The 25,350-nt window shown below is 45.6% G+C and overlaps 1 protein-coding gene and 2 long non-coding RNA genes across 3 annotated transcripts in view; 1 reads left to right on the top strand and 2 right to left on the bottom strand.

Moving 5' to 3' along the window:
- The window catches only part of LOC143807550 (uncharacterized), a 128,036-nt gene extending 126,976 nt beyond the window's left edge, over positions 1-1,060 (bottom strand). The window contains exon 1 of the long non-coding RNA XR_013221762.1: positions 939-1,060. This is a non-coding gene — a long non-coding RNA (uncharacterized LOC143807550). The remainder of the gene's footprint in view (positions 1-938) is intronic.
- Positions 1,036-22,878, top strand: LOC143807554 (uncharacterized). The gene is made up of 3 exons (XR_013221765.1): positions 1,036-1,153; positions 1,349-1,532; positions 22,767-22,878. It is a non-coding gene; the product is annotated as an uncharacterized LOC143807554 (long non-coding RNA).
- LOC143807532 (uncharacterized) lies at positions 18,741-20,035 on the bottom strand. Its single transcript, XM_077289165.1, has 3 exons — positions 19,741-20,035; positions 19,503-19,659; positions 18,741-19,381 (listed from the first exon to the last, which is right to left on the bottom strand). Exons 1-3 carry the CDS (start codon positions 19,853-19,855, stop codon positions 18,886-18,888), a joined length of 768 nt encoding a protein of 255 aa, XP_077145280.1. The 5' UTR covers positions 19,856-20,035; the 3' UTR covers positions 18,741-18,885.
- Positions 22,879-25,350: the final 2,472 nt, after the last annotated feature.

Here is a 25,350-nt window from a genome sequence, read left to right as displayed (position 1 = left end):
ACGTACTCTGCGGTCGGGAGTTTTGCATTATACTCTCCCTGTCAGCGTATGCTGGCCTTGTTCTCTCTCACTAGCACGTGGTCTAACTATCTCCGCTGCGCTCAGCAGGTCCCTGTTCTCTCTTCTCTCCGGCGGGAACTCTCTGCCTCTTCTCGCGCTACACCCTCTCTCTTCTCCTCACTTACCATGACCCTTCTCCATGGATCATGGGTTCTTTCCATTCCCATTTCCTTCCCCCCTGCAACACTGTACGTGGCCTCTGCAGTTCCGGACCCAGTATCTCATTGGTACCCACAGCCCGTTCTTCGTCCTTACACAGCCACCCGGCTGCTATGGGGCCTGTGAGCCAGGGGGGTCGGGGTCGAGTTCAACTGTATCGGCTGCATGCTGATACTTTTGAAAGCGGTGATGACAGAGAGAGAGCGACACACTCCCTCTCCCATCATTCCCCTTCTGCGTCTGACATCACTAACACAGACACTGACAGCAGGCGCGATGACATTATTACTTGGCACCTGCTGTCCTGAGATGTGCGGGCGCTTGGAGCAGAGGTGAGTTTTTTTTATGTGGATTTCATTATACTGTATGGAAGCCTAAGTAGGTGCATGATACTATATAGAGTCTGCCGAAGGGGAATGCATTATGCTATATAGAATGTGCCTATGGGGAGGGCATTATACTATACAGAGGCTTATGGAGAGTGTATTATACTATAGAGGCCTATTAAGAGTGCATTATACTATATGAAGACCTATGGGAGTGCAATATACTAAATAGAGACAATGGGGAGTGCATTATACTATATAGAGGCTTATGGGGAGTGCATTATACTATATAGAGGCTTATGTAGCGTGCATTATACTATATAGAGGTATATTGAGGCTGCATTATACTATATAGAGGCATATGGTGTTACGCCCGCTGCTCCGGATTCTCACCTGGCCTCCTCCACTCCCCTGCATGACGCTGTGTGGGTCCCACACCGTTCCTTACCGGCGCTTCCTGGTTCCCAGCGAGCTTGCAGTCCACACATGCGTTGTAGGTGTCGGTCGTGCACTCCTTCACCTCCTTATGCCGGGAGGAGGTCGTGACCCGGTAGCTCCACCCTGTCATGGCGGCCTCCATCGGGTATTTCAGGACGCCTCCTGCTTTGGTAAGCGCATGATTATCTTTCCTGTATGCCAAGTTGCCGGCGTCCTTGCTGGCAATTGTGCTGTGCTATAGTCAAGTCCCCTTACAGCTTCTCCGTGTCTTGTCCCTGATGCAGCTGTTCCTGTTCTCTTCTGTTATTTAGCCTCCCAATGCTCTGTCCCAGTTACTGGCTACCCTGTCCTCTATTGTTTTACAGGGTGCGTCCTCTGTGGTTCCTGATGTTCATCCTAGCCTCTTCCACCGCAGATTCTCAGCCTCCGTCCAGTTCCCTCCCTCCTCGTCTCTTGTTCTGCCATCCCTCCGGCTCCGGACCCATCCTCCTGGTCCCTGGTACCCTCTGTCTCTCCCTGGACCCTCGTTTCATTTTCTGTTTGTCTGCTGTGAGTCACCACTTTGTTACCAGTAGTTTGGATATTAACCCCTTTGGGCCTTCCCCTTACACTCCCTGTATAGGGGGTGGGTTTACTTGGTTAGCTCGCCCAGCGGGCTCTGGTATCCCGACCCAGAGGGTCCACTCCAGGAAGTGTAATATATGGGGAGTGCATTATACTATATAGAGGCCTATGGAGAGTGCATTATATTATAGAGGTCTATAGGGAGTGCATTATACTATATTGAGGACAATCTGGGCATTATACTATATGGAGGCTATTTAGCGGGCCATCATACAGTGTGGGGATTACAGTGAGGGGGCCATCATACAGTGTGAGAGATAATGTGGGGTCTTTGTACAATGTAGAGGCCATCATACAGTATCGGAGCCATCAAACGGGGCTACTAAGGAGTCAGTATACAGTGAGGGGGAATTATACTGTGTATAAGAGAGCATCATACTGTGTGGAGGGGAGCCGTACGGGGGAGACTCGGGACATTATAGGGCTAGAGGGCTGTTTTACCATTTAGAGGGAGCACAGGAGATGCAGTAATAGTGACACATACAGCAGCAGCGGCTCAGTATTGGGGTATCAGCAGGATGAGAAGTTTCTGCAGGTTGGGAATAGATGGGGACTTTGCTGGAAATGCGAGAAACCAAATGTGTCTTTGCTGTAATCTCTGCAGAAGAAAAATTGTCTTGCCGGTCTGGGCCAGATAGAAAAGACTGGAAAAGTGAACGATTCCATCAGAAAAAACATAAGCTGCAAGTTACTATCTGTAACTGTACTGTAATCTATTACATGTTCTGCAGGACTTGTGTCCACCACTATAGGGTCACCATTTGGCGGTAATATCAATGCTGGCCTTTGTATAGAGATTAATTTCATTAACAGTGCATTTATCTGCTGAGGTTCTACATCCACCAATAGGATGACCTCCTTAGTTGTAATTAGGGTTACCTGGTTAGGGGCCCACTCAGAAGTTTTGTCCCCCCCAACCCAAAACTTAATTTCTTCAAGGAAATGTACAATTCCGTTTCATTGACATGCTTTCATATTTTTTTTTAACCTATCAGGTGCTTCACAGTAATTAATGCAAAGTGTAATGAAAAAAAATGTAAGAGTTTAATTTATTACACTAAAATATTGATTTTGTTACAAATTTGTCATTTTCACAGGGGGTAATAAGAGACAATGAACCCCACAATTTGTTACACATTTTTTCTGATCATGGAAATATTTTATATGTATTCAAAAACTACTTATTGGTCATACGTCAGGGTGTAGAAGGGAAAAAGTGATATTTGATGCTCAGAGCTCAAATTTGGTTGGAAGAGATGCTGACACTTTTCACACTTGCATAGCGCCTGAGGTGCCTGAGGCGCCAAAATAACAGAGACCCCCAGAAGTGACCCTAGTTTGGAAACTAGACCTTGGGAATTCATCGAGTGGGGTGTTGGACATTTTGAAGCCAGAAGTGCTTCTCAGAACCTGGCTTTGAGCATTGGGATGTGAAAACCAAAATTTCATATTTTATAGTTAAATGTAATTTTAGCCCCAAATTTTCATTTTCATAGAGGGTCGTAAAAGAAAATAGTCCCCACAATTTGTTATACAATTTCTCCCAAACATGGCTGTTATGCCTGGAGGTGCCGCATGTGGTTTGGATACCCACTATGCCGTGGACTAATCAGAGCCTGGAGGGGCATGGCTGAGCGAACACTTGTAACACCCCAGGTGTTGTGAACTCTGTTTTCGGGCTCCCTCTTGTGGTCACTGGTGGTATTGTGTGACTTTGCTTTGGGCTCCCCCTGGTGGCTTTGTTTGTTATCCTGCTGGTCTCTGGCTATCAGCTGGTTCGTTATCCTCTGGGAGGTTCCTATATAGCTCTGTTTTACTTCCACTTGTGGCCGGCTGTCGATGTAATCAGTGCTACTCAGATTCCTTCTGACTACCTTGCTCCCAGTCCATCCAGGATAAGCTAAATTTTGTTTGCTCATTTTTTGATCAGCAGTGTTTATCATGTTTTCTGTTCCAGCTTGCTAAAATGTAATTCCCTCGCTTGCTGGTTGCTCTAGTGGGCTGAGTTTCTCCCCACACACCGTTAGTTGGTGTGTGGGATCTTGAAATCTCAGGATGGATATTTTGTAAGGGTTTTTTATTGATCGCATAGACCCCTGCTCTATTTTCTGCTTTCTAGTACTAGTGGGCCTCTTTTGCTGAATCTGATTTCATCCCTATGTATGTGCCTTCTTCTTACTTCACCGTTAATATTTGTTGGGGGCTTCTATATCTTTGGGGATTATTTCTCTGGAGGCAAGCGAGGTCTTTCTTTCTCTTTAGGGGTAGCTAGTTCCTCAGGCTGGCTCGAGACGTCTAAGAATTTTTTAGGCACGTTCACCGGCTACCTCTAGTTGTTTTGGATAGGTTCAGATTTGCGATCAGTCCAGTTACCATCTCCCTAGAGCTCGTCCTTAGTTTATCACTTGCTTATCTATTTGTGATCCTCCGCCACTAGGGATCATAACACCCAGGTAACCGGTTGTTACAGTGATATTGCCTTCCCTTCGGGGAGGGTAATATCATGCTTGGAGGCAAGGAAGATTCCCTTTACCAGGGATGCTACTGTGCAAGCTCCGCTGGCAGCACCATTTTGTTGAAGGAAATTTTTTTTAACTGCGGCAAAATGGCAATGCCGCTTGTGCAGTACCATCTATCTGTGCCTTTTTGCTACAGCCGAAATTTTTTTTCCTCCAACAAAATGGCGGCGGCACATGTGCACTTGTCGATAGATACTATGCCGCCATTTTGCTGCAGCAAAAAAAATTTCCTCCAAAAAATGGCGCCGCCAGTGGCACTTGCGCAGTGGCATTTATTGGTAAGCGATAGATGCTACTGTGCATGTGCTGCTGCCATTTTGCTGAAGTTAATTTTTTTTTCTCTGCCAACAGTATTCTATGCAATATTTGAAAAACAGGGGGCAGGTCACTGAGGGATCAGTCATCTGTCATAAGCCATCAGAATGAATACCTAAGCAGAGCACGACCCTCCAGAGCCCTGCCCGAAGCATGAGAATCTCATTAAGGCCGGGGTCACACTTACGAGTGAAATGCCCAGCACAGCCTCCGGCACTCGGGAACGGAGTGTGAGGCTGCATGCATTTCTATGCAGCTGAACGCTCAGTTCCCGAGTGCCGGCGGCAGTGCCGGGTATAGATGCGAGAGACTTGTGCGAGTTTCTCGCATTTCACTCGCAAGTGTGACCCCGGCCTAACTGAAATCTACAAATAAAGATTAAACAGCAACCACAAGACAGATTTCATCAACAAAGGTGTCAGTATAATGGTGCCGACCTACAGGGCCGGACTGGGACTAAAATTCAGCCCTGGCATTTGAAGTTACACAGGCCCACTTGTCACATGGTGACTGTATAATATCTTTGTACACTTGTAGGTTACAAGAAGTGAGGGGAGTGTAACAAGACTATATAACAGCTGTATCCAGCATTACAGCTCGGTCCTATTTATTGCTTTTAGTTGCAGTACCATGAAAAGCCGCTACTTTACCTACATAACTGGATCTCGTAGATAATGAAGGGATTGAGACGACCAAAGCCTATGGAACCTCATTCTGATGCTCCATAAACGTAGCCTACAGCCACCTGCGCAGCACGAGACCCGGTGACTCTGAAGAGCGGTGACATCAGTAATGATGGGAGAGGCAGCGACAGCAGACGCGCTCTCCTCCATTATTGCATTCAACTGAACCGGAGTCATAGACGCTGGTATAGTTGAATGCGGCAACGCTGGCGGGGGTGAGTCGGCAGTGGGAGGGTGAGTCGGCGCTGGCGAGTGGCCCACGACTGCCACTGGCCCTTCTGGCATTTGCCAGAAATGCCCGATGGCCAGTCCGGCCCTGCCGACCTGACACTGTCTGTAGGTTACTGTGCACAATGCAGGTTATTGTGCACAATGCTGCTGACAGGTTCCCTTTAACCTCTTAACATCTTGACATTTTTATTTGTTTTTCATTGTCAGATTCCAAAAGTTAACAGTTTAAATTTGCTACTGTGTTATGCATATATTGAGCTGATTAGCTTTTATAATCTTTGTTTTTGTTGACAGGCAAAAAATAGCCACAATCCTGCAATTTTGGGGGTTTGTTACTTAGATTTCAGTTCTACAGTGTTCAACGCATGGTGTGAATGACAAGTTACTTCCAGTTACAGGTGGCGCTATAGAGTTAAGTCCTCTTTTTCTCAGAAGAGGCAATTTGCAAGTTAAATTCACAAAATTAAGGCCGTATCAAAGTAACCTAATAAAACATTTAAAAAAAAAAAGATTGTTTTTTGCCTCCATATTGTGAGAGTTATTAACATTTTTGAAAGAGCTGAAATTTTATTATTTTCTGCCATTCTACCATGTTTTACAATATTTATTATGTGAGGTAAGAAGCATGATTACTTTACAGCAGAGACGTAAGAGACACAGCTATACAAATTATGTGCCCCGTTTTTAAATTAAAACGATTTGCATAGAGACAATGGGATTTGGGGTAGTTTTTAATTTAAATATTTTTAAATATATTTTGAGACTTTACTGATTGAGTCTGATCACTCATGTCAAACACTACACTACATACAATGGTTTGCCAAAGAATTCACTTCCTTTGGAATTTATGAGGGTTTGCATCAGTTCATGTAAAGAACATGCCTACAACTGTGAGCATTTGATTTTCTTTTTATTGTGTACCAAACAAATAGGACAAAATAACTGAAAACTTTAGTGTGCATAACTATTCACCCCCTTAATGTCAGTACTTTGTAGAATCTACTTTTGCCGCAATTACAGCTGCAATTCACTTTGGATAAGTCTGTATGAACTTTCCACAGCTCTGCTACCTACAGATTACATGTAGAGCTCTGCTACCTACAGATTACACGTAAAGCTCTGCTACCTACAGATTACATGTAGCGCTCCACTACCTACAGATTACATGTAGCTTTCCACTACCTACAGAGTACACGTAGAGCTCTGCTAGATACAGATTACACGTAGAGCTCTGCTAGCTATAGATTACATGTAGAGGTCCACTACCTACAGATTACATGTAGAGCTCCACTACCTACAGATTACACGTAGAGCTCTGCTAGATACAGATTGCACCCAGAGATCCACTGCCTACAGATTACATGGAGAGCTCCACTACCTACAGATTACATGTAGAGCTCCGCTACCTACAGATTACATGTAGAGCTGCACTACCTACAGATTACACGTAGGTAGAGCTCTGCTAGATACAGATTACATATAGAGCTCTGCTAGCTATAGATTACATGTAGAGCTCCACTACCTACAGATTACACGTAGAGATCTGCTAGATACAGATTACACGCAGAGCTCCACTACCTACTGTTGTGTTTGAAACTGTTAAACTGTAAAGCGCTGCGGAATATGTTGGCGCTATATAAATAAAGATGATTATTATTATTATTACCTACAGATTACATGTAAAGCTCCACTACCTACAGATTACATGTAGAGCTCCACTACCTACAGATTACATGTAGAGCTCCTCTACCTACAGATTACATGTAGAGCTCCGCTACCTACAGATTACATGTAGAGCTCCACTACCTACAGATTACACGTAGGTAGAGCTCTGCTAGATACAGATTACATATAGAGCTCTGCTAGCTATAGATTACATGTAGAGCTCCACTACCTACAGATTACATGTAGAGCTCCGCTACCTACAGATTACATGTAGACAGGGCTGCCACTAGAAATTTCGGGGCCCCATACTGGCAAAATTTTCGGGGCCCCCTTGAGACTCCACCCAGGCTCTACCCCAGCCCCGCCTCCACGCTCCACCCCTTGAACTGGCCACAGTCCCACGGCTCTCTCTTGGAAAATCTCCACTTCTCACCTATCAAACATTGACAGTTCCCATCACCAGATCACACATAAAGTCGGCAGCTTTTGTTTTGGCCAAAAGATTTTTTAAGCCACCAAAATGACAAGGTAGACACTTTTGGCCAGGCCCTACTCTACTGTAACCTATTAAATATTTGTTAAAATATGCAATACAATTTAGGTATATTTTTATTTATTTTTCAATTTTTAAAATGACCTATAATACCACATACAAGTAACAAATACCACAGCACCATGACCAGACACCATATTACCACCACAGTGACCGAATAATATCAAATACAAGGAACAAATACCACAACACCATGACCAGACCACATATTACCACCACATAGTGACTGAATACTACAATACTGATCAGTAAAAAAAACACCCCACAATACTATCACCATCAGTGCCAGTATTCACAGGAGATCTGTACTTAGTATGCAGTGTCTGTGTACAGGTAATACAGTGATCACCGGTGACATTATACACAGGAGCTCTGTATATAGTGTACAGTGTAGTGTCAGTGTATAGGTAACACTGACTCACCAGTGACGTCTCTAAGTGAAGTCCTTCATCTTTCATCCAGAACAGATCGCCATCACTTCATCCAGCCAGGACTCGTTTCTGCAGAGAATAACACAGTTATCTCGAGTTCCGCTTGCAGAACACATTACTTAATTTTCCCAACTTCTACATTACACCACATGAAGAAGGCAACATAGTATCACTCTACACAGTAACAGGACCGCCCCCCATTTAAAACAGTATACTCAAAAAATAAAATAAATAAATCACTGCAGTAATAATATCCCTTAATTAGCCCCTATGGTAATAATATTCGCCATCCTAGCCCCCGTGTGTCTCATTCCTGGCATCAGCCATATGTTCTCGCATCCTGCCCTAATGAGTATCCATTCTGCCCCATATGATCTCCCCATCCTGCCCCATCTGTCTCCAATCCTGCCCCCAGTGTCTCCAATCATGCCTGTATCACCATTCTGACCCATCTCCAATCATGCCCCCATGTCTGCAATCATGTCCCCTGTGTCTCCATTCTGCCCCATCTGTTTCCAATCCTGCCCCATCTGTTTCCAATCCTGCCCCATCTGTCTCCAGTCATGCCCCAGTGTCTCCAGTCATACCGCCATGTTTTTCATCCTGCCCCCTGTGTCTCCAATCATGCCCCGTATCTCCATTCTGCCCCTATGTCCAGCTTTCTGCCCCAATGTTCAGCTTTCTGTACCAGTGTCCAGCATACTGCCCCCGTGTCCAGCATACTGCCCCTGTGTCCAGCATACTGCCTCCGTGTCCAGCAAACTGCCCCGTGTCCAGCATACTGCCCCCGTGTCCAGCAAACTGCCCCCGTGTCCAGCAAACTGCCCCCGTGTCCAGCATTCTGCCCCTGTGTCCAGCATCTCCTCTGCCCCTGTGTCCAGCTTTCTGCCCCGTGTCCAGAATTCTGCCCCCGTGTCCAGCATCTCCTCTGCCCCTGTGTCCAGGTTTCTGCCCCTTTGTCCAGCATTATGCCCGTGTCCAGCATCTCCTCTGCCCCTGTGTCCAGCTTTCTGCCCCTTTGTCCAGCATTCTGCCCCTGTGTCCAGCATCTCCTCTGCCCGTGTCCAGCTTTCTGCCCCTTTGTCCAGCATTTTGCCCCTGTGTCCAGCATCTCCTCTGCCCAGCTTTCTGCCCCTTTGTCCAGCATTCTGCCCCTGTGTCCAGCATCTCCTCTGCCCCAGCGTGTCCAGCATTCTGCCCCTGTGTCCAGCATCTCCTCTGCCCCTGTGTCCAGCTTTCTGCCCCTGTGTCCAGCTTTCTGCCCCCGTGTCCAGCATTCTGCCCCCGTGTCCAGCATTCTGCCCGTGTCCAGCATGTCCTCTGCCCCTGTGTCCAGCTTTCTGCCCCTTTGTCCAGCATTCTGCCCCTGTGTCCAGCATCTCCTCTGCCTGTCTCCAGCTTTTTGCCCCTTTGTCCAGCATTTTGCCCCTGTGTCCAGCATCTCCTCTGCCCAGCTTTCTGCCCCTTTGTCCAGCATTCTGCCCCTGTGTCCAGCATCTCCTCTGCCCCAGCGTGTCCAGCATTCTGCCCCCGTGTCCAGCATACTGCCCCGGGCCCCCTCCTCCCCCCCCCCCGGATCGCCGCTACCAAAAAAAAAATAAAAAATACTTCTTACCTGGCCGTGTGCTCCTGCGGCGGGCGAAGCTCATTTTCTCCACGCAGGTGAAGGACACACTCGCCGGCGGCTGACGATGACGACTGCGCACTGCGGCCGCTCAAGTCTGCTGCCAGCCTCCGACTGGCTGGCGGCGGCTGTTAACTATTGACGTGCGGGCATGGGCCCGCATGTCAATAGTGTGCCGCAGCGCCTGCAGGGGGGCCCAGTGAGCAGATTAGACGGGCCCGATGCGGGCCCCCTCTGCCCACCGGGCCCCATACGCCAGTCATGGCTGTAATGCCCTGATGACGGCCCTGCATGTAGAGCTCCGCTAGCTATAGATTACATGTAGAGCTCTGCTAGCTATAGATTACATGTAGAGCTCCACTACCTACAGATTTCATGTAGTGTTTAACTATCTACATATTACACATAGAGCTCCACTACCTACAGATCACACGTAGAACTCTGCTAGCTATAGCAGTATTCACCCCTCTTGACATTTTTTGTTTTGCTACCTCCCAATCCACAATTTTTGGAGGGTTTGCATAAGTACATGTGAAGAACATGTCTACAACTTTGAACATTTGATTTTCTTTTTATTGTGAAGCAAACAGCAAATAGGATAAAATAACAGTAAACGTCAGTGTGTATAACTATTCCTCCCCTAAAGTCAGTACTTTGTAGAGCCTCCTTTTGTAGCAATTACAGCTGCAAATCGCTTTTGATAAGTCTCTATGAGCTTTCTACTTCTTGCCACTGGGATTTTTGACCATTCCTGCTTCAAGTTAGATGGTTTCCTCTGGTGAACAGCAACCTTCAAGTCTCAACCACAGATTGTCAATTGCATTAAAGCCTGGGCTTTGACTAGGCCACTGCAAAACATTTACACATTTCCCCTTAAACCACTCGAGTGTTGCCTTAGCATTATACTTCTATGACTGATGAAGAGACCTGAGTAATCTCGAAAGCTTGCAGTTTGTTACCATCTTTTCAGTTAGCCATTAAAAGGTATCAACCACTGAGGACGCTCAATTCTAAATATTTTTCACTATACTTCGAGTCATTGTGTTATTGGAAGGTAAAACTCCATCCTAGTCTCACATCATTGACAGACTGAAACAGGTTTTGCTCAAGAACACCCCTGCATTTCACATCCATCTTCCCCTCAATTCTGACCATTTTCTCTGTCCCTGCTGCAGAAAAACAATCCCACAAGCATGATGCTGCCATCACTATGTTTCACTGCGCGCGATGGTGTTCTTGGAGTGATGAGCTGTGTTGGTTTGGCGCCAGATACAGCATTTACCTTGGTGGCCAAAAAGTTCAATTGTTGTCTCATCTAACCACAGCATCTTAATTCATACATTTGGGGAGTCTCCCACATATCTTTGGCAAACTCTAAGACCTTTGGTCTCTGTGCAGCCCCTGTGATTAATGCCCTCCTTGCCTGGACTGAGAGTTTTTGTAGACGGGCTTCTCTTGACAGGTTTGTTGTGGTACCATATTCTTTCCATTTGATGATAATGGATTTGATGGTGCTCTGGGGATCATTAGATATTGGCATATATTCTTGCACCTGTACTTCTCAACAACTTTATCCCTGACTTGTTTGGAGATTTCCTTGGTCTTCATGGTGTTGTTTGGTTAGTGGTGCCTCTAGCATAATGGTGGTATCGGCTCCGTGGCATTTCAGAAAAGGTGTGTATATACTGACAGACCATGGACACTTAGATTGTGCACAGGTGGACTTCCTCTGATTAAGCATGTGACTTATGAAGGTAATTGCTTGCACCAGATATTTTTAGGGGCTACATTGCAAAAGTGTATATATATTTACAAAAATATTTAAAAACAGGTTGCAATTTAACAAAATAGGTAAAATGTAAATGGGGATGAATACTTTTGCAAACCACCATAAGCATTTGAGTGTATTGTGCCTGACAGAATTAGGCTACATTCACACTTCTATTTTGTATTTTACATCTGTGAGAAACATATTTTTTTTGTTCGGTATCCTTTTTTTTAATTTTTACTGAAGCGGATACTTTTGTTTTTAAACCAAGAAATTACAGTAAAGGGAAGGTCACAATTGCTCAGATGCTATTCTGTTAGATTTCTCTGCTTTGTAGCCATGTGTTTGGGTGCTTCATTGTCTTGCAATCATGTGCTCCAAACCCCGTGATCACGTTTTATTCGCTTGGCTCATCTCTCTGAGATTGGGCCAGCAATCGGAGATGCTGGAGAAAGATGTGAGGATGAAGAGGAGGAGGTTTTGGCTCCATCCTATTGTCTTTCAATCTGCCTGCAAAGGATACTTTCATATGCTCCATCAGGATCTTCGCCAGAATTTCATTCTTTCTGTTGTATGTCTATCCTGATCGTTGATATTCCTTTGGAGGAGCTTTGTCCCGGACTTAACTTCAAGGACACACACATGCAGCATTTTATTTCTCCATTGTCACAGTGAGGTGAAAAACTCTTCTGACACAATCCTTCCAAGCAGAGGGGAAGCTAGGGTTTCAGCTGGGGGGGGGATCAGAGTCCACCCCTAATCAGGTAATTCTGACTACAGCTATGTGGTGCACCCTAATTGTGAGTAAAAGGAGACCATCAGCAGATGACTGCACTATGACTGAAAATACATCTTATATACAAAAACGAACACTGATATTACTATATGGAGACCATATTGTGGTGAATACCAGTCCTGCACACCATATGAGAGATCACAGCACAGTTATAGGTGGTGACTGACAGCCAGGGCCAGACTGGGACTAAAATTCAGCCCTGGCATTTGTAGTTACACAGGCCCACTTGTCACATGATGACTGTATAACATCTTTGTACACTTGTAGGTTACAAGAAGTGAGGGGAGTGTAACACGACTATATAACATATAATCACAGCTGTATCCAGCATTACAGCTCAGTCCTATTTATTGCTTTTAGTTGCAGCAGCAAGAAAAGCCGCTACTTTACCTACATAACTGGATCTCGTAGATAATGAAGGCATGAGACAACCAAAGGCTATGGAACCTCATTCTGATGCTCCATAAACGCTGCCTACAGCCACTTTTGGTTCCACTGCGCAGCACGAGACCCGGTGCTAGTGCCCTCCACAATTTGTCCCTAAAAAGTAATAATACCCCATATGCAACTTTGATGGTCACAATACTGAGTGCCCCTATAACAAAAATGCTTCTTAAGTGTCCACTTAACATTTAATAATGTCCCCTGAGTTGCCCCCATGTACAGAAACAATGGCCCCAGTATCACAGAGGTCTTGGATTTTAAGTTGACACTCCAGCTGTGAAATAAAAAAAAAAATGCTGAAGTGGCACTTTAAAGAGAATCTGTCACCCTCGGGACATATATGACCTACTAATATAGGACTTCTGATGAAGGAACAACGAAACATGCATTGGGGCGACGGGATTCATACAGACTGACTTTACCACGCTGTAAGTATTCTCTACACTTTTCCTTTAATTTTCCTACCCATGTAATATTACTTTACTTTCTTAAAGTGAACCTGTCACCAGTTTTGGCCGATAAGAGATACAGTCATCACCTTTCAGAGAAGAAAAATAACTTATTTTACTCTCCTGCGGGTGGGTCCGAGGGGTGCCACTCTTACTGGTCTGGCGCCTCACTTCTTCCTACGAATCCTCGCCCCCCTGCTTGCTTTGTGTGGATGACGAATCCCTTTGTCATCCACACAGTCTCCTTGGCACAGCGCTCCTGCGCAGGTGTACTTCTCTACCCTGTTGAGGGCAGAACAAAGTCCTGCAGTGCGCATACGCTGGGGCTGTTTGATCTATCCTGGCACCAGCACACTGTAGTACTTTGCTCTGCCCTCAACAGGGCACAGAAGTATGCCTGCGCAGGAGCACGGTGCGAGGAGACGCGACATCCACATGAAGCAAGCAGGAGGGCAGCATCACAAGAAGAAGGGAGGCGCCGGACAGCCCCACAGGTGCGTATATTCTTCTCTTCCAGGTCGGGTTGGGGGGCAGATATACAGAATTATAGAATGCTGTACATCAGCCCTGAAAGGTGGCGGCTCTTATCGGCCAAACCTGGGGACAGGTCCTCTATAAGTCATAGCAGACCAAGTGTTTTTTATTTCCCACTAGATGGTAGCCCGATTCTAACGCATCGGGTATTCTACAATATGTATGTAGTTTATTTATGAAGATTTTAGAATAATACATTGAATACACAGGATTCGGCCGGCCGCGACCGATTAGCGAAGCGTGGTTCAAATCCTGCGCCAATTCGCAGCCGGACTGCGCCTGTCGCTGATTGTTCGTGGCCGGCCATGTAGTATATAACAGGCCATGTAGTATATAACAGGCCATGTAGTATATTGCACAGCCACGGAGTATATAGCACAGCCCACGGAGTATATAGCACAGCCACATAGTATATAACACAGCCACGTAGTATATAGCACAGCCCACGGAGTGTATAACAGCCCACATAGCATATAACAGCCCACGTAGCATATAACACAGCTCACGTAGTATTTAACAGCCCACACACACAATATATAACACAGCCCACGTAGTGTATAACACAGCCCATGTAGTTAATAACACATCCCACGTAGTGTATAACACAGGCCACATAGTGGCACAGGCCACGTAGTGTATAGCACAGCCCACGTAGTATATTGCACAGCCCACATAGTATATTGCAGTCCACGTAGTATATTGCACAGCCCACGCAGTACATTGTGCAGCCCATGTAGTACATTGCACAGCCCACGTGGTATATTGTACAGCCCATGTATTATATTGAAATACACAAAAAGTAGCCGCACTCAAGTCTTGGAGATGTGGAGAATTTTCTTTGTTTTTATTCAAGTGTACAGGCACCACCAAGTGATTTTACAAACTGCACCACCAATAAGACGGACATCTTACTCCTGAAGTCTACTGTGAGCTGTCCTTGGGGACTCTCTTCCTATCTTCCTTTCCTCCTAAACCACTCCTCTTACTCAAGTGAGGTTTGAAAAAGACCGCGTCAGGTCGAAACGTTCCTCCGTATGGTCCGCAACCACTTGTTGTTTCTGTAAAATCACTTGGTGCCTGTACACTTGAATAAAAACAAAGAAAATTCTCCACATCTCCAAGACTTGAGTGCGGCTACTTTTTGTGTATTTGACTTTGGATGTCTAGCCAGCACCTTCCTCATTGAACTCTACAGTGTGCCCATTATATTCTTTTCCGGATACATGTATTATATTGCACAGCCCACGTATTATATTGCACAGCCCACGTAGTATATTGCACAGCCCACGTAGTATTTTGCACAGCCCACGTAGTATTTTGCACAGCCCACACAGTACATTGCACAACCCACGTAGTATATTGCACAGCCCACGTAGTATATTGCACAGCCCACGTAGTATATAGCAGCCCACGTATTATATTGCACAGCCCACGTATTATATTGCACAGCCCACATATTATATTGCAGCCCACGTAGTATATTGCACAGCCCACATATATTGCACAGCCCACGTAGTATATAGCACAGCCCACGCAGTATATAGCAATGTGGGCATCATATCCCTGTTAAAAAAAGAATTAAAATAAAAAATAGTTATATACTCACGTTCCGTTGGCCCCGCATCCAGGCGAAGCGGTTACCGACGCTCCGGTGACCGCTCCATGTATTGCGGTCTCGCGAGACCGCTACGTCATCATCTCGCGAGACCGCAATGCATGGAGCGGTCACCGGAGCGTCGCGAGAAGCGGGGAAGGCCTGTTCCTGATCCGAGGGGCCGACGGACGGTGAGTATATAACGATTTTTTTTTTTTAATTATTATTTTTAACATTAGATCTTTTAACTATTGATGCCGCATAGGCAGCATCAATAGTTAAAAGTTGGTCACACAGGGTTAATAGCAGCGGTAGCGGAGTGCATTACACCGCGGCATAACGTGGTCCGTTACCGCTGCCATTAACCCTGTGTGAGCGCTGACTGGAGGGGATTATAGAGCGGCCACTGACTGCGGGGAGGAAGGAGCGGCCATGTTGGCGCTGGACTGTGCCCGTCGCTGATTGGTCGTGGGCGTTTTGCCACGACCAATCAGCGACTTGGATTTCCATGACAGAGGCCGCGACCAATGAATATCCGTGACAGACAGACAGAAGGACAGACAGACGGAAGTGACCCTTAGACAATTATATAGTAGATGGGCCACACCATTGCTTGTCTGCATTCAGCCTCTCTGATGTGAAAGCCTGGAAGTTTGGTGTTATTCTGCACTGTTATTTCAGCTTTTTCTATGGAGAGTGTACCTTTTGTACAGTATTTGCTTTATGCACTTTGTATGATTGAGTCATTGTAATATCTGCCCAAAAAAGTAGTGTATATTTATGCACTTTATCCAGTCTGTTTGTTCCCCCCATTTAGCTTAGCAGCCTCTGTATTTTAACCACTACTTTTAATATATGTCTAATAAAACCTAATATTTTAGGATTACACTCCATTAGCACGCAATGAAGTGCATATAATCTCCCAACAAAACAATATAATGACCAGCCCCCCAGTACCCTGTCGCCCCTCCCCACCTCAGCCCTCACAATACTCTCATCCTCTCCCACTCGCCACCCAGTGCCCTGTCCCCCTCCCACAAAATACTCCATCCTCTCTTTCACCCGCCAGTGCCCTGTCCCCCTTCCCCCACAATACCCCCATCCTCTCACATACACCCCCCAGTGCCCTGTCCCCCTCACTTCAGCTCCCACAATACCCTCATCCTCTCGCATTCACTCCACAGTGACCATGACATGCCTTCATGTAATAAATCTAATACATTCCATCCCCACTTACCGATGAAGTTTGCAGGCAGTGAGGCAGGACCAGGAAGTGTCAGAGTGGGCACTAGGACCCAGAGTGCCTGAGCCAATCCCAGTGTGCACAAAACTGCAGCCTGACAGAAGCTCCTCAGGTCAGTTAGGCTTCTTTCACACTTCAGTTGTGTGGCGTCAGTTGGGTCCGACATCGTGGCGGATCGACGGATCCGTCAAATTTCATGCAAAAACGGTTCTAACGGATCCGTTTTTTTAACGGATCAGCTGCCCTAATCCGTTAAAAAAACGGATCCGTTAGAACCGTTGCGAACGTTTTTACATCCGTTGCAACCGTTTTTTGACGGATCCGTTTTTTAAAAGGGGAGGATTTCAATGTGATTGGCTACTGGAAACTTCTGGAAAACTATATATAGCGTGTATTTACACCACATCTTTGAAAGGTTGTAGAGAAAGTGGCAGAAATGGAAGGAGTCCTGGCGAACATTGCAAAGATCTATGCAGATTTTACTTTTGAGGCAAATCAGTTGGCAGTCAGCGTTCGAGAGAGGGAGGAACGAAGACTGCGAATCCTACGGCAGCGGCGTAAGAGAAGGCTGTGGATCCATCCCATCACAGCACAACGTATGACCCGTGGTGTTTATTCCACGCTTTACATGGAACTAAGGGAAAACCCTCAAAAGTTCTTCAATTATGTGAGGATGAGAGCTGAAAATTTTGCATTTTTATTGGGCTATGTGGAAGACTGTATACGGAGACGAGACACCCAGATGCGATTCTCAATATCACCAGCAGAGCGTCTCATGGTGACTATTCGGTAAGTCATTTTTTTATTAAATGATTCTCATTCATCAGACTTATAACTGTGTTGGTTTTTTTTGTATTTTTTTTATAAAGTATTGTCTTTTCTTTTTGTTAACAGATTCCTTGCAACTGGAGAGTCCTTCTCATCCCTCCATTTTCAATTTCGACTTGGGATATCCACCATCTCGGGGATCATCAGAGATACCTGCCGGGCATTGTGGGAGTGCCTACAAGTGGAATACATCCCAGAGCCATCACAGGAGAGGTGGCTGGAGATCGCCCAAATTTTTCATCAGATTTGCCAGTTTCCAAATTGTGTTGGAGCAGTTGATGGAAAGCACATAAGGATCGTCAAACCTTCAGGCTCTGGGTCACAGTTTTATAACTATAAGAAGTATTTCTCTATTGTGTTGATGGCCATAGCTGACGCACAATGCAAGTTCATCGCTGTGGATATAGGTGCGTATGGACGTGCAAATGATTCACAAATCTTTAAAAATTCACCAATGGGGCGCCGTTTATATGGAGAGACATTTGATTTTCCGCCCCCTAGACCTCTCCCTGGAACCACCGGTCCACCGTTACCATTTGTTTGTGTTGGAGATGATGCCTTCCAGCTTTCCCCACATTTGCTTAAACCCTTTGGAAGTAGTGGACTGACCCAGAGGAAGAAAATTTTCAATTACCGTTTAACCAGAGCACGCAGAGTAGTGGAATGTGCCTTTGGCATCCTAACTGCCAAATGGAGAGTGCTACTAACTGCCATTAAACTGCAGACTGAAACTGTCGATGATGTGGTCAAAGCGTGCGTTGTCCTGCATAATTTTGTTCTATCAAAAGAACAAGTTTCCCTGGAGGATAATGTTTCAGAAAGCACCTTACGGGATTACCAAAACCCCACTTTTCGCAGTCCAGTTGCAGTCTGCAGAATGCGGGACAGTTTTGCAGACTACTTCATGTCTCCTGCAGGATCAGTTGACTGGCAGTATGAAATGGTGTAAAAAATTTATTTATTTTTATACTTGTAAAAATACCAATTTTTGTTTGCATACAAAATCTTTTTACTTTAATGCAGCATTGTATGTTTTGCAACGGTACCCTTTAAACACTGTTAATGTTACTATTGCCATAACCTTGGTGACTTAATAAATTAAAAGAAAAAAAAAAAGAAAGACAATAAAAAATTTTTTAAACCAAACAACTGTTTATTTATTGACTTTTACAGATTCTCATAGTTTTGGGTGGAGATAGTAGCGGAGGGGCTGACAGGCGGGCGGACCACGTCGAGAGTGGGGGACAGGACATCACGGGGAGGAACAGAAGTGGAATGGGTGGTGAAAACATGAGGTTGTGTAGAGACTTGAGGTGCAGATGTGGTGTGTGTGAGGTATGAAGGTGTTGCTGGGATTGATAACGGAGAAGTTAAAGGGGAAGAATGGAAGGGGGACGTTAAAAACTGGGAAAGACTAAGGGGGGAAGGAACAAATGACGAAGGAATGGACGGGAGGAGGACGTACAGGAGGAGGACGGATGGGAGGATAGACGGTGGATTGAGAGGGGAAAGGTGTTGACACATGAAGGGTAGGTGGAGGGGCATGGGATATCGCCTGCGCTAGAGCAGTGTGGCAGCCTTGCATCACATGCATCTGCAGGTCAGGAGTTAGATTTTCCATGTGCCTGAGGACCGCCTGAAAAAAAACAGTGCCTTGGTGACTGGTTTGCATCTGATTGCATCCTATCAAGACGACTGCTGAGTTCAAGTATGCTTTTGTTAAGCATATTGTAGCCAGCAGACGTTTGCTCACTCAAAAGCTTGATGGCACTGTGAAAGGATGCATTCAGATGCAAAAAGTCAGGCGCATAGCTCCTTTCCTGACCTCTCTGGCGCTGCCGTCCTGACCACAAAGTTGGTCTAGAAGTTGCGGCAGTGGCAGAGGGGTGGGGTAAAGGGAACTCTAACTCATCACCTGCAGCTTCAAGTGACGAAGTCCGCCCTGCTGCTCCAGCGCTGGTGGATGAGGCTGAGGGATCAAACAAAAGGGTAGGTGCAGAAACAGAGGGGTCGACGTGGTCCCCGGTGGCGGACTCTCGAGGGATCGCTCCAGAGGGCTGCAACTCTGATGCAGGCTCCCGAGTGCTGCAGAAAGTGCTGTTAAAGAAGAAGAAAAAAAATATTAGTATCTTTATATTACAATTGCCCTTACTGCAAAAAAATTGAAGGTTACACATTTTTTCAGTTTGACTGAAAATATGTGGTGTTGAATATTTACCTTCTGCTCAGCAGCGTCGACCGTAGGAACGACAGGGCTCTGGCATGTTTGTATCTGCTCCTGCGTCCTCTAGATCCACTCGGGGCCTGCATCTCCTTATTAAACTCCCTCTTGAAGCGATCCCTGATTGACCGCCACCGCACGATAATCCTGTTACCTGGAAAGAGATAGCAAAAATTGGTTACTATACACCACATTAAATCATGCTAAAATAAGGTTATGAAGTGTGAATACTTACGCGCTAGATCCTGGGCCCCAGCATCGAGTTCCTCCCAGTTATCCATAACAGCACTGCACACTTCCTCCCATAGCCGTCGGGTGATTAACTGGTCAGCATGGCGGCGGTCCGACATGTTCCACAGCGGCTCCCTACTTTGTACTGCTTCGATGAGGGTGTTCACATCGATGCCCTCCTCTTCATCATCTTGTTCGGGAGCACGCTGTGAAGCCTACGAAAAATATAACAATAAAAAGGGAAAGATTACAACACATGAATTTTACATTTTACTACACAACAAAACAAAAAGGAACTTACTCTTCGGCGACCGCCGCGATTATCATTCCGACGACTATGGGAGGTGCTTTGAGGAACTCTATGTCGAGCCCCGGATTGTGAGGACTAATAAAAAAAATTAAAAAAAAAAAAATTAATAATGTTCTTAGATTGAGGCATATGTATTGTGTGTGCTGTCATGAATGTTTGTGTTGGGTGTAGTGCATTGTATGTGAGGATCGGTCTGTTCAAAACTTACACTATGCGCTCCCGCTCCTTGTCTTTCTCCACCCTGTCCGTCTCCTTCTGTAAGCCCCTCTGCTTCATATTCCTGTGAATACAGAACACATAAAGGGTTAAAAACAATGACCATAGTTGTATCACCAAAAAATTTTACAGAACAAAAAAAAAAAAATACAATACCTCAGTTTGCTGCTGATGTGCTGGGGGGCTCTCAGAAGAAGACATTATGGTCTTTGCGTACCTCTTGGTCCCAAGTATCTGTAAGTATACAGACAGTTCTAAGCTACTATACACAAGGATAGATGCAGCTGTAGGATTTAACAGTTACATCTTTTTTAAAAACTTTTACATTTCATCCCACACAAAATGAAATTTTTTTTCTAACCGTCATACTTTATATGGTAGATATGCTTGATGCACAAGCTGCCAAACCCTCTAGCCCTGTTTCCCCACCAAAAAAACCCCCCAAGAACCCTTTAAAGCAACACCAAAACTGAAATTGATATGCGCAATGCGCATGTTGGTAAAAGCCACCTATCAAACCTTATCAAAAATGTTCCTCATTCGAACTTAAAATACCAATTCCAAAAATTGGTAATTATGATTACCCTACAGTTTGTATTTTCTAAAACCGGATAACATATTCTATACACAAGATTTGCATTACACATTTATATATATAACCTTTACTGCATGTTTACCCAATATTACATTTATCTTGCAATGAGACTACTGACAGTTTTGTGTAATTTTTATTACTATTTTTTAAAAAAAATTTTTTTTTTTTAATGGTACAGTAGGAGCTACACTGCTCTTTATTTGAAATACTATAACATTTGGGATAACAACAAAAATGCAGAACACATCACACATCATTTATACACACACACAAAACTCATTTTACACCACAGCTATAAAAAATAACAGCTAATAGTATGAAAAACATATAAACAGGGCAGGCAGGCGCACGCACACAAGCACGCACACAAGCATGCACGCACACAAGCACGCACACAAGCACGCACACAAGCATGCACGCACACAAGCACGCACACAAGCACGCACGCACACAAGCATGCAAGCACGCACGCACGCACACAAGCATGCAAGCACGCACGCACGCACGCACACAAGCACGCACGCACACAAGCATGCACGCACACAAGCACGCACACAAACACGCACGCACACAAGCACGCACGCACGCATGCATGCATGCTGGATGGCAGTACTCACATGGCTGTCTCAGGCAGGGTCTGGCTTGCAGGGCCTCTCTGGCTGGATGGCAGTGCCTGGCTGGCAAAGTCTTGCTGGCAGAGTGTCTCTGGCTTGCAGGGCCTCTCTGGCTGGATGGCAGTGCCTGGCTGGCAAAGTCTTGCTGGCAGAGTGTCTCTGGCTTGCAGGGCCTCTCTGGCTGGATGGCAGTGCCTGGCTGGCAAAGTCTTGCTGGCAGAGGTCTTGCTGGCTGGGTCTGGCTGGGTCTCTCGGGCATGGAAGGGTCTCTCTTGCTGGCTGGTACATTTGGGAATGACCTGTCCTCTTTATATAGTTTTTGGGTTGTCTGGGCAAAGTTGCAACTTTTTGGAGCATGCTCAATCAAAAAAAGCGGATTGAGGCGACGGATCCGCCAAAAAACGGATCGCGACGGATCCGTCGCCCATAGGCACCCATTAAAAAAAAAGGCGGACGCGACGGATCCGCCGCGTTCCGCCTTTTTGCCGGCGACAAAAAACGTTACAAAGTCCGTCAATGTCTAGACAACGTCCGCCAAATATCGACGGATCCGTCGCAAGGCGGATGGAACGGACGACCATCCGCCACAATCCGTCTCTAATGCAAGTCAATGGAAAAATAGCGGATCCGCCCCCAAAAAAAAACGGATCCGCCATTTTACGAAAATGGCGGTTTTTGACTGACGCCGAAAGACTGAAGTGTGAAAGAGGCCTAAGCCTGCACCGTTCACTGCAGGGGGAGACTCTGCAACTGGCCACTGTGTTAGGCTACGTTCACATTTGCGGTCTGCGCCGCAGCGTCGGGCGCCGCACCGTCGCCGCATGCGTCATGCGCCCCTATATTTAACATGGGGGCGCATGGACATGCGTCGCACTTGCGTTTTGCGCCGCATGCGTCCCTGCGGCGCCCGCGTCCGGGCGCAGAGGACGCAGCAAGTTGCATTTTTGCTGCGTCCAAAATCAATGAAAAAAAGGACGCATGCGGCGCAAAACGCAGCGTTGTGCATGCGTTTTGCTGCGTTTTTGTTTGCGTTGTGCGTTGCGGCGCCGACGCTGCGGCGCACAACGCAAGTGTGAACGTAGCCTTACCAGCATGCAGTCTCCGTCTCTGTGTTCTGCCTCATGACTTCCAGTGGACCCCCTCTGCCTTCCAGTAGCTAAGCTACTGCTTCCAAGTCATCATATTTTCATGTTATACTCCTTAAATCTTCTCAATAATAGGAATGTTAAAAACTTTAATGTTACCCTAAAATCTAGCTTTTGATTTATGTCATTGTTGTTTTCTCTTTTTTTAAGGTTCCTGACTACTAGAAATTTCATTGCATTCCTGCACTTTGAAATTCTGCAGGGTTTGTTCGGTCGTCCTGTGAAGCCATCGGGCAGAGACTAATGGTGAGGGTGATACCGATCACATAGCCAAAAATTGACTGCAAATTTCTAAGATTTTTTTAAACTGTCCAGTTTTGAAAAGAATTAAAATGAGAATCATAAAACCTAAAGATTTGTGAATCTTTGAGCAGGTAGCCTAGGATGACCTCCAGCACCAGAATTCACATGTTCATATGGAGCCTGCCTAGAGCTGAAAGGTTAGGATGGTTCCGAAACTGTAGGGTCATATGATGGAGGCCTAAAATGTATGCACTCCTGAGAGATTAACGAGGAAGAGTCATACTCCATCACACTGTAATTTGTACTCAAGTCTATACTCTTGGTGGGAGTTACAAGACACAAGAGAACTTGCCTCTGATCTCATTGAGCACTGGTCGACAGCCATAAAGAGCTCCAGAAGATCATTGATGGTGGGTGGTTGATGCCTCAATGGCATTGAAAATCACAATCTGTGTTCTGCGTTTCAGGCAGTCTTGTGGTATCCAAAAGGGGCTGTCTTCCGCAGATTTGTGGGGGATGATCTGGTGATAGTGAACTTACAGCCACCAGAGTTTGGCTGCTTCTTCTGGAGAGACAGTTGTTTCACTTGAGCTTTGTGTTTCGGGGTTCGGTGTAGTCTCCTCTTCCATCTCCACAGCCATGTTATCAGTTGTATTTGTAAAGATAAATACTGTTCAGATATCAGTTTCTCTCAGAAACAAAACATTTTTGTAAATCTCTTTGAACATAATTGTTATTGTAGCTAAAGTAAACATGACTGAACATTTTGAAAATGTGAAGTAGTGGTATGGTGGTGTAGGTGCCTGTACGAAAAAAAACCCCCTTTTTTGTAATAGAACCAATGTGGCAGTCATGTGAGAAATGGCACATTAGGCAAATAAAATTTGTTGCTAAGCGCATAGACCATGCCAACGATACTACCATAATTTAAAATGTGATAACATGTTTGTTTTAAGATACCATTACAATGTCCAAAATGTTAAAGGAAATCTGTGACCGGGTTTTTGCTACTCCGTCGGATAGTAGCATGATGTAGGGGCAGAGACCCTCTTTCCAGTGATATATCCCTTACTGGGCTCCTTACCATGGTTTCGCTTGTAAACTATTTTATCTGCTGAAGATCTGCCAGTTCTCTGAATGCTGAGCTCTGTATAACCCCACCCACACCACTGATTGGCAGCTTTCTGTGTACACTGTGCATAGGCAGAAAGCTGCCAATCATTGGGGGGCGGGTTATACAGAGCTGATGAACATGGAGTACTATATGGAAGCAGGTTTACTAGTCCTATAGTAATAATCTCTTCTGAGAAAAAACTGTGATTTTATAAAAACTACACCTTACAGCCCAGTAAGTGACACATCGCTGGAATCAGGCTCCCTGTGTCTACCTGATACTGCTCTCGGAATAGGTAGCAAAAACCTAGTGACAGATTCCATTTAGCACTTAAAATTGCCATCAATTAAAAGCAAACCTCAACACACAATACACATGCTGTCACACTGCTACATGGATGGGGATTTAAACATTTACCGTTTGCTGAAAAGGTGAACAGTTCCCTTTTAAAAAGAAAGAAAGGAAACATGGGGAAACCATCGACCAATCAAAACCAGGAGAGGAACAATCAGAGGAAAAGTATAACAGAAACATGTCATCACTTCTGTGTTTTTCACCCTCTCCTGGCTTTGGCTTACAAATAGTGATGAGCAAACGTGCTCGGATAATGTCTGATCCACGCATGCTCCGGTGTTATCCGAATATCTGCGAGTGTTCGTATATTATGTTCGAGTCTCTGAGGCTGCAGGATTTGTGGCTGTTGGACAGACAACACATGTGGTGGTTGCCTGTGTGTTAGGGACAAACATAATATGCGAGCACAACCAGATATTCGGATAACACCGGAGCATGCGTGGATCAGACATTATCCATGCATGTCTGTTCATCACTACTTACAAGTATTGATGTAAAATAATGACTAAATACTGAGCGTGTGAATGTCGCCTAATGGTGTGGAGATAGTTCTCTTGACACAGGCCTAGAATCTGGGTCTTCTGATATTTGTGGATGGACAATTGTACAGTAGAGCTTACTGAACTATTGTGGACGACCAACATTATCCATCTATTCCTGCCGCTCACTGTTTGCCACCGTTTCAGCAGGACAATGCTCCATTCCATAGGGATTGTATAGTTATGAATAGGTTCCAGAAACATGAAATGAGTTTCCCTTACATACTTGGCCTTTATGGAGCGCCCCCACTGCCGCAGGGCCGAGGGGTACCCGGTACCGAGCCTCTGAGTCTCTGTTCTGGGGTTGTCACGGTGGCTAGACCCAGTCCGTGACCCTGCTGAGGGGCGTCCAATGAAAGGTGTGGATGGTGATGATGTTAGGGTGCGGTGCAGGTCGCAGTAAATAACGAGGACACCAAGTTGCAGTCTCTTTACCTCTTTACTGAAGGCTTCAGGATCCTCAGTCCGGAATACGGTTAACCGG

The sequence above is a fragment of the Ranitomeya variabilis genome, chromosome 1 (genome assembly GCF_051348905.1).
Source record: "Ranitomeya variabilis isolate aRanVar5 chromosome 1, aRanVar5.hap1, whole genome shotgun sequence".
In the NCBI taxonomy this organism is placed as follows: domain Eukaryota; kingdom Metazoa; phylum Chordata; class Amphibia; order Anura; family Dendrobatidae; genus Ranitomeya; species Ranitomeya variabilis.
This window is presented reverse-complemented; position numbering and strand designations above follow the sequence as displayed.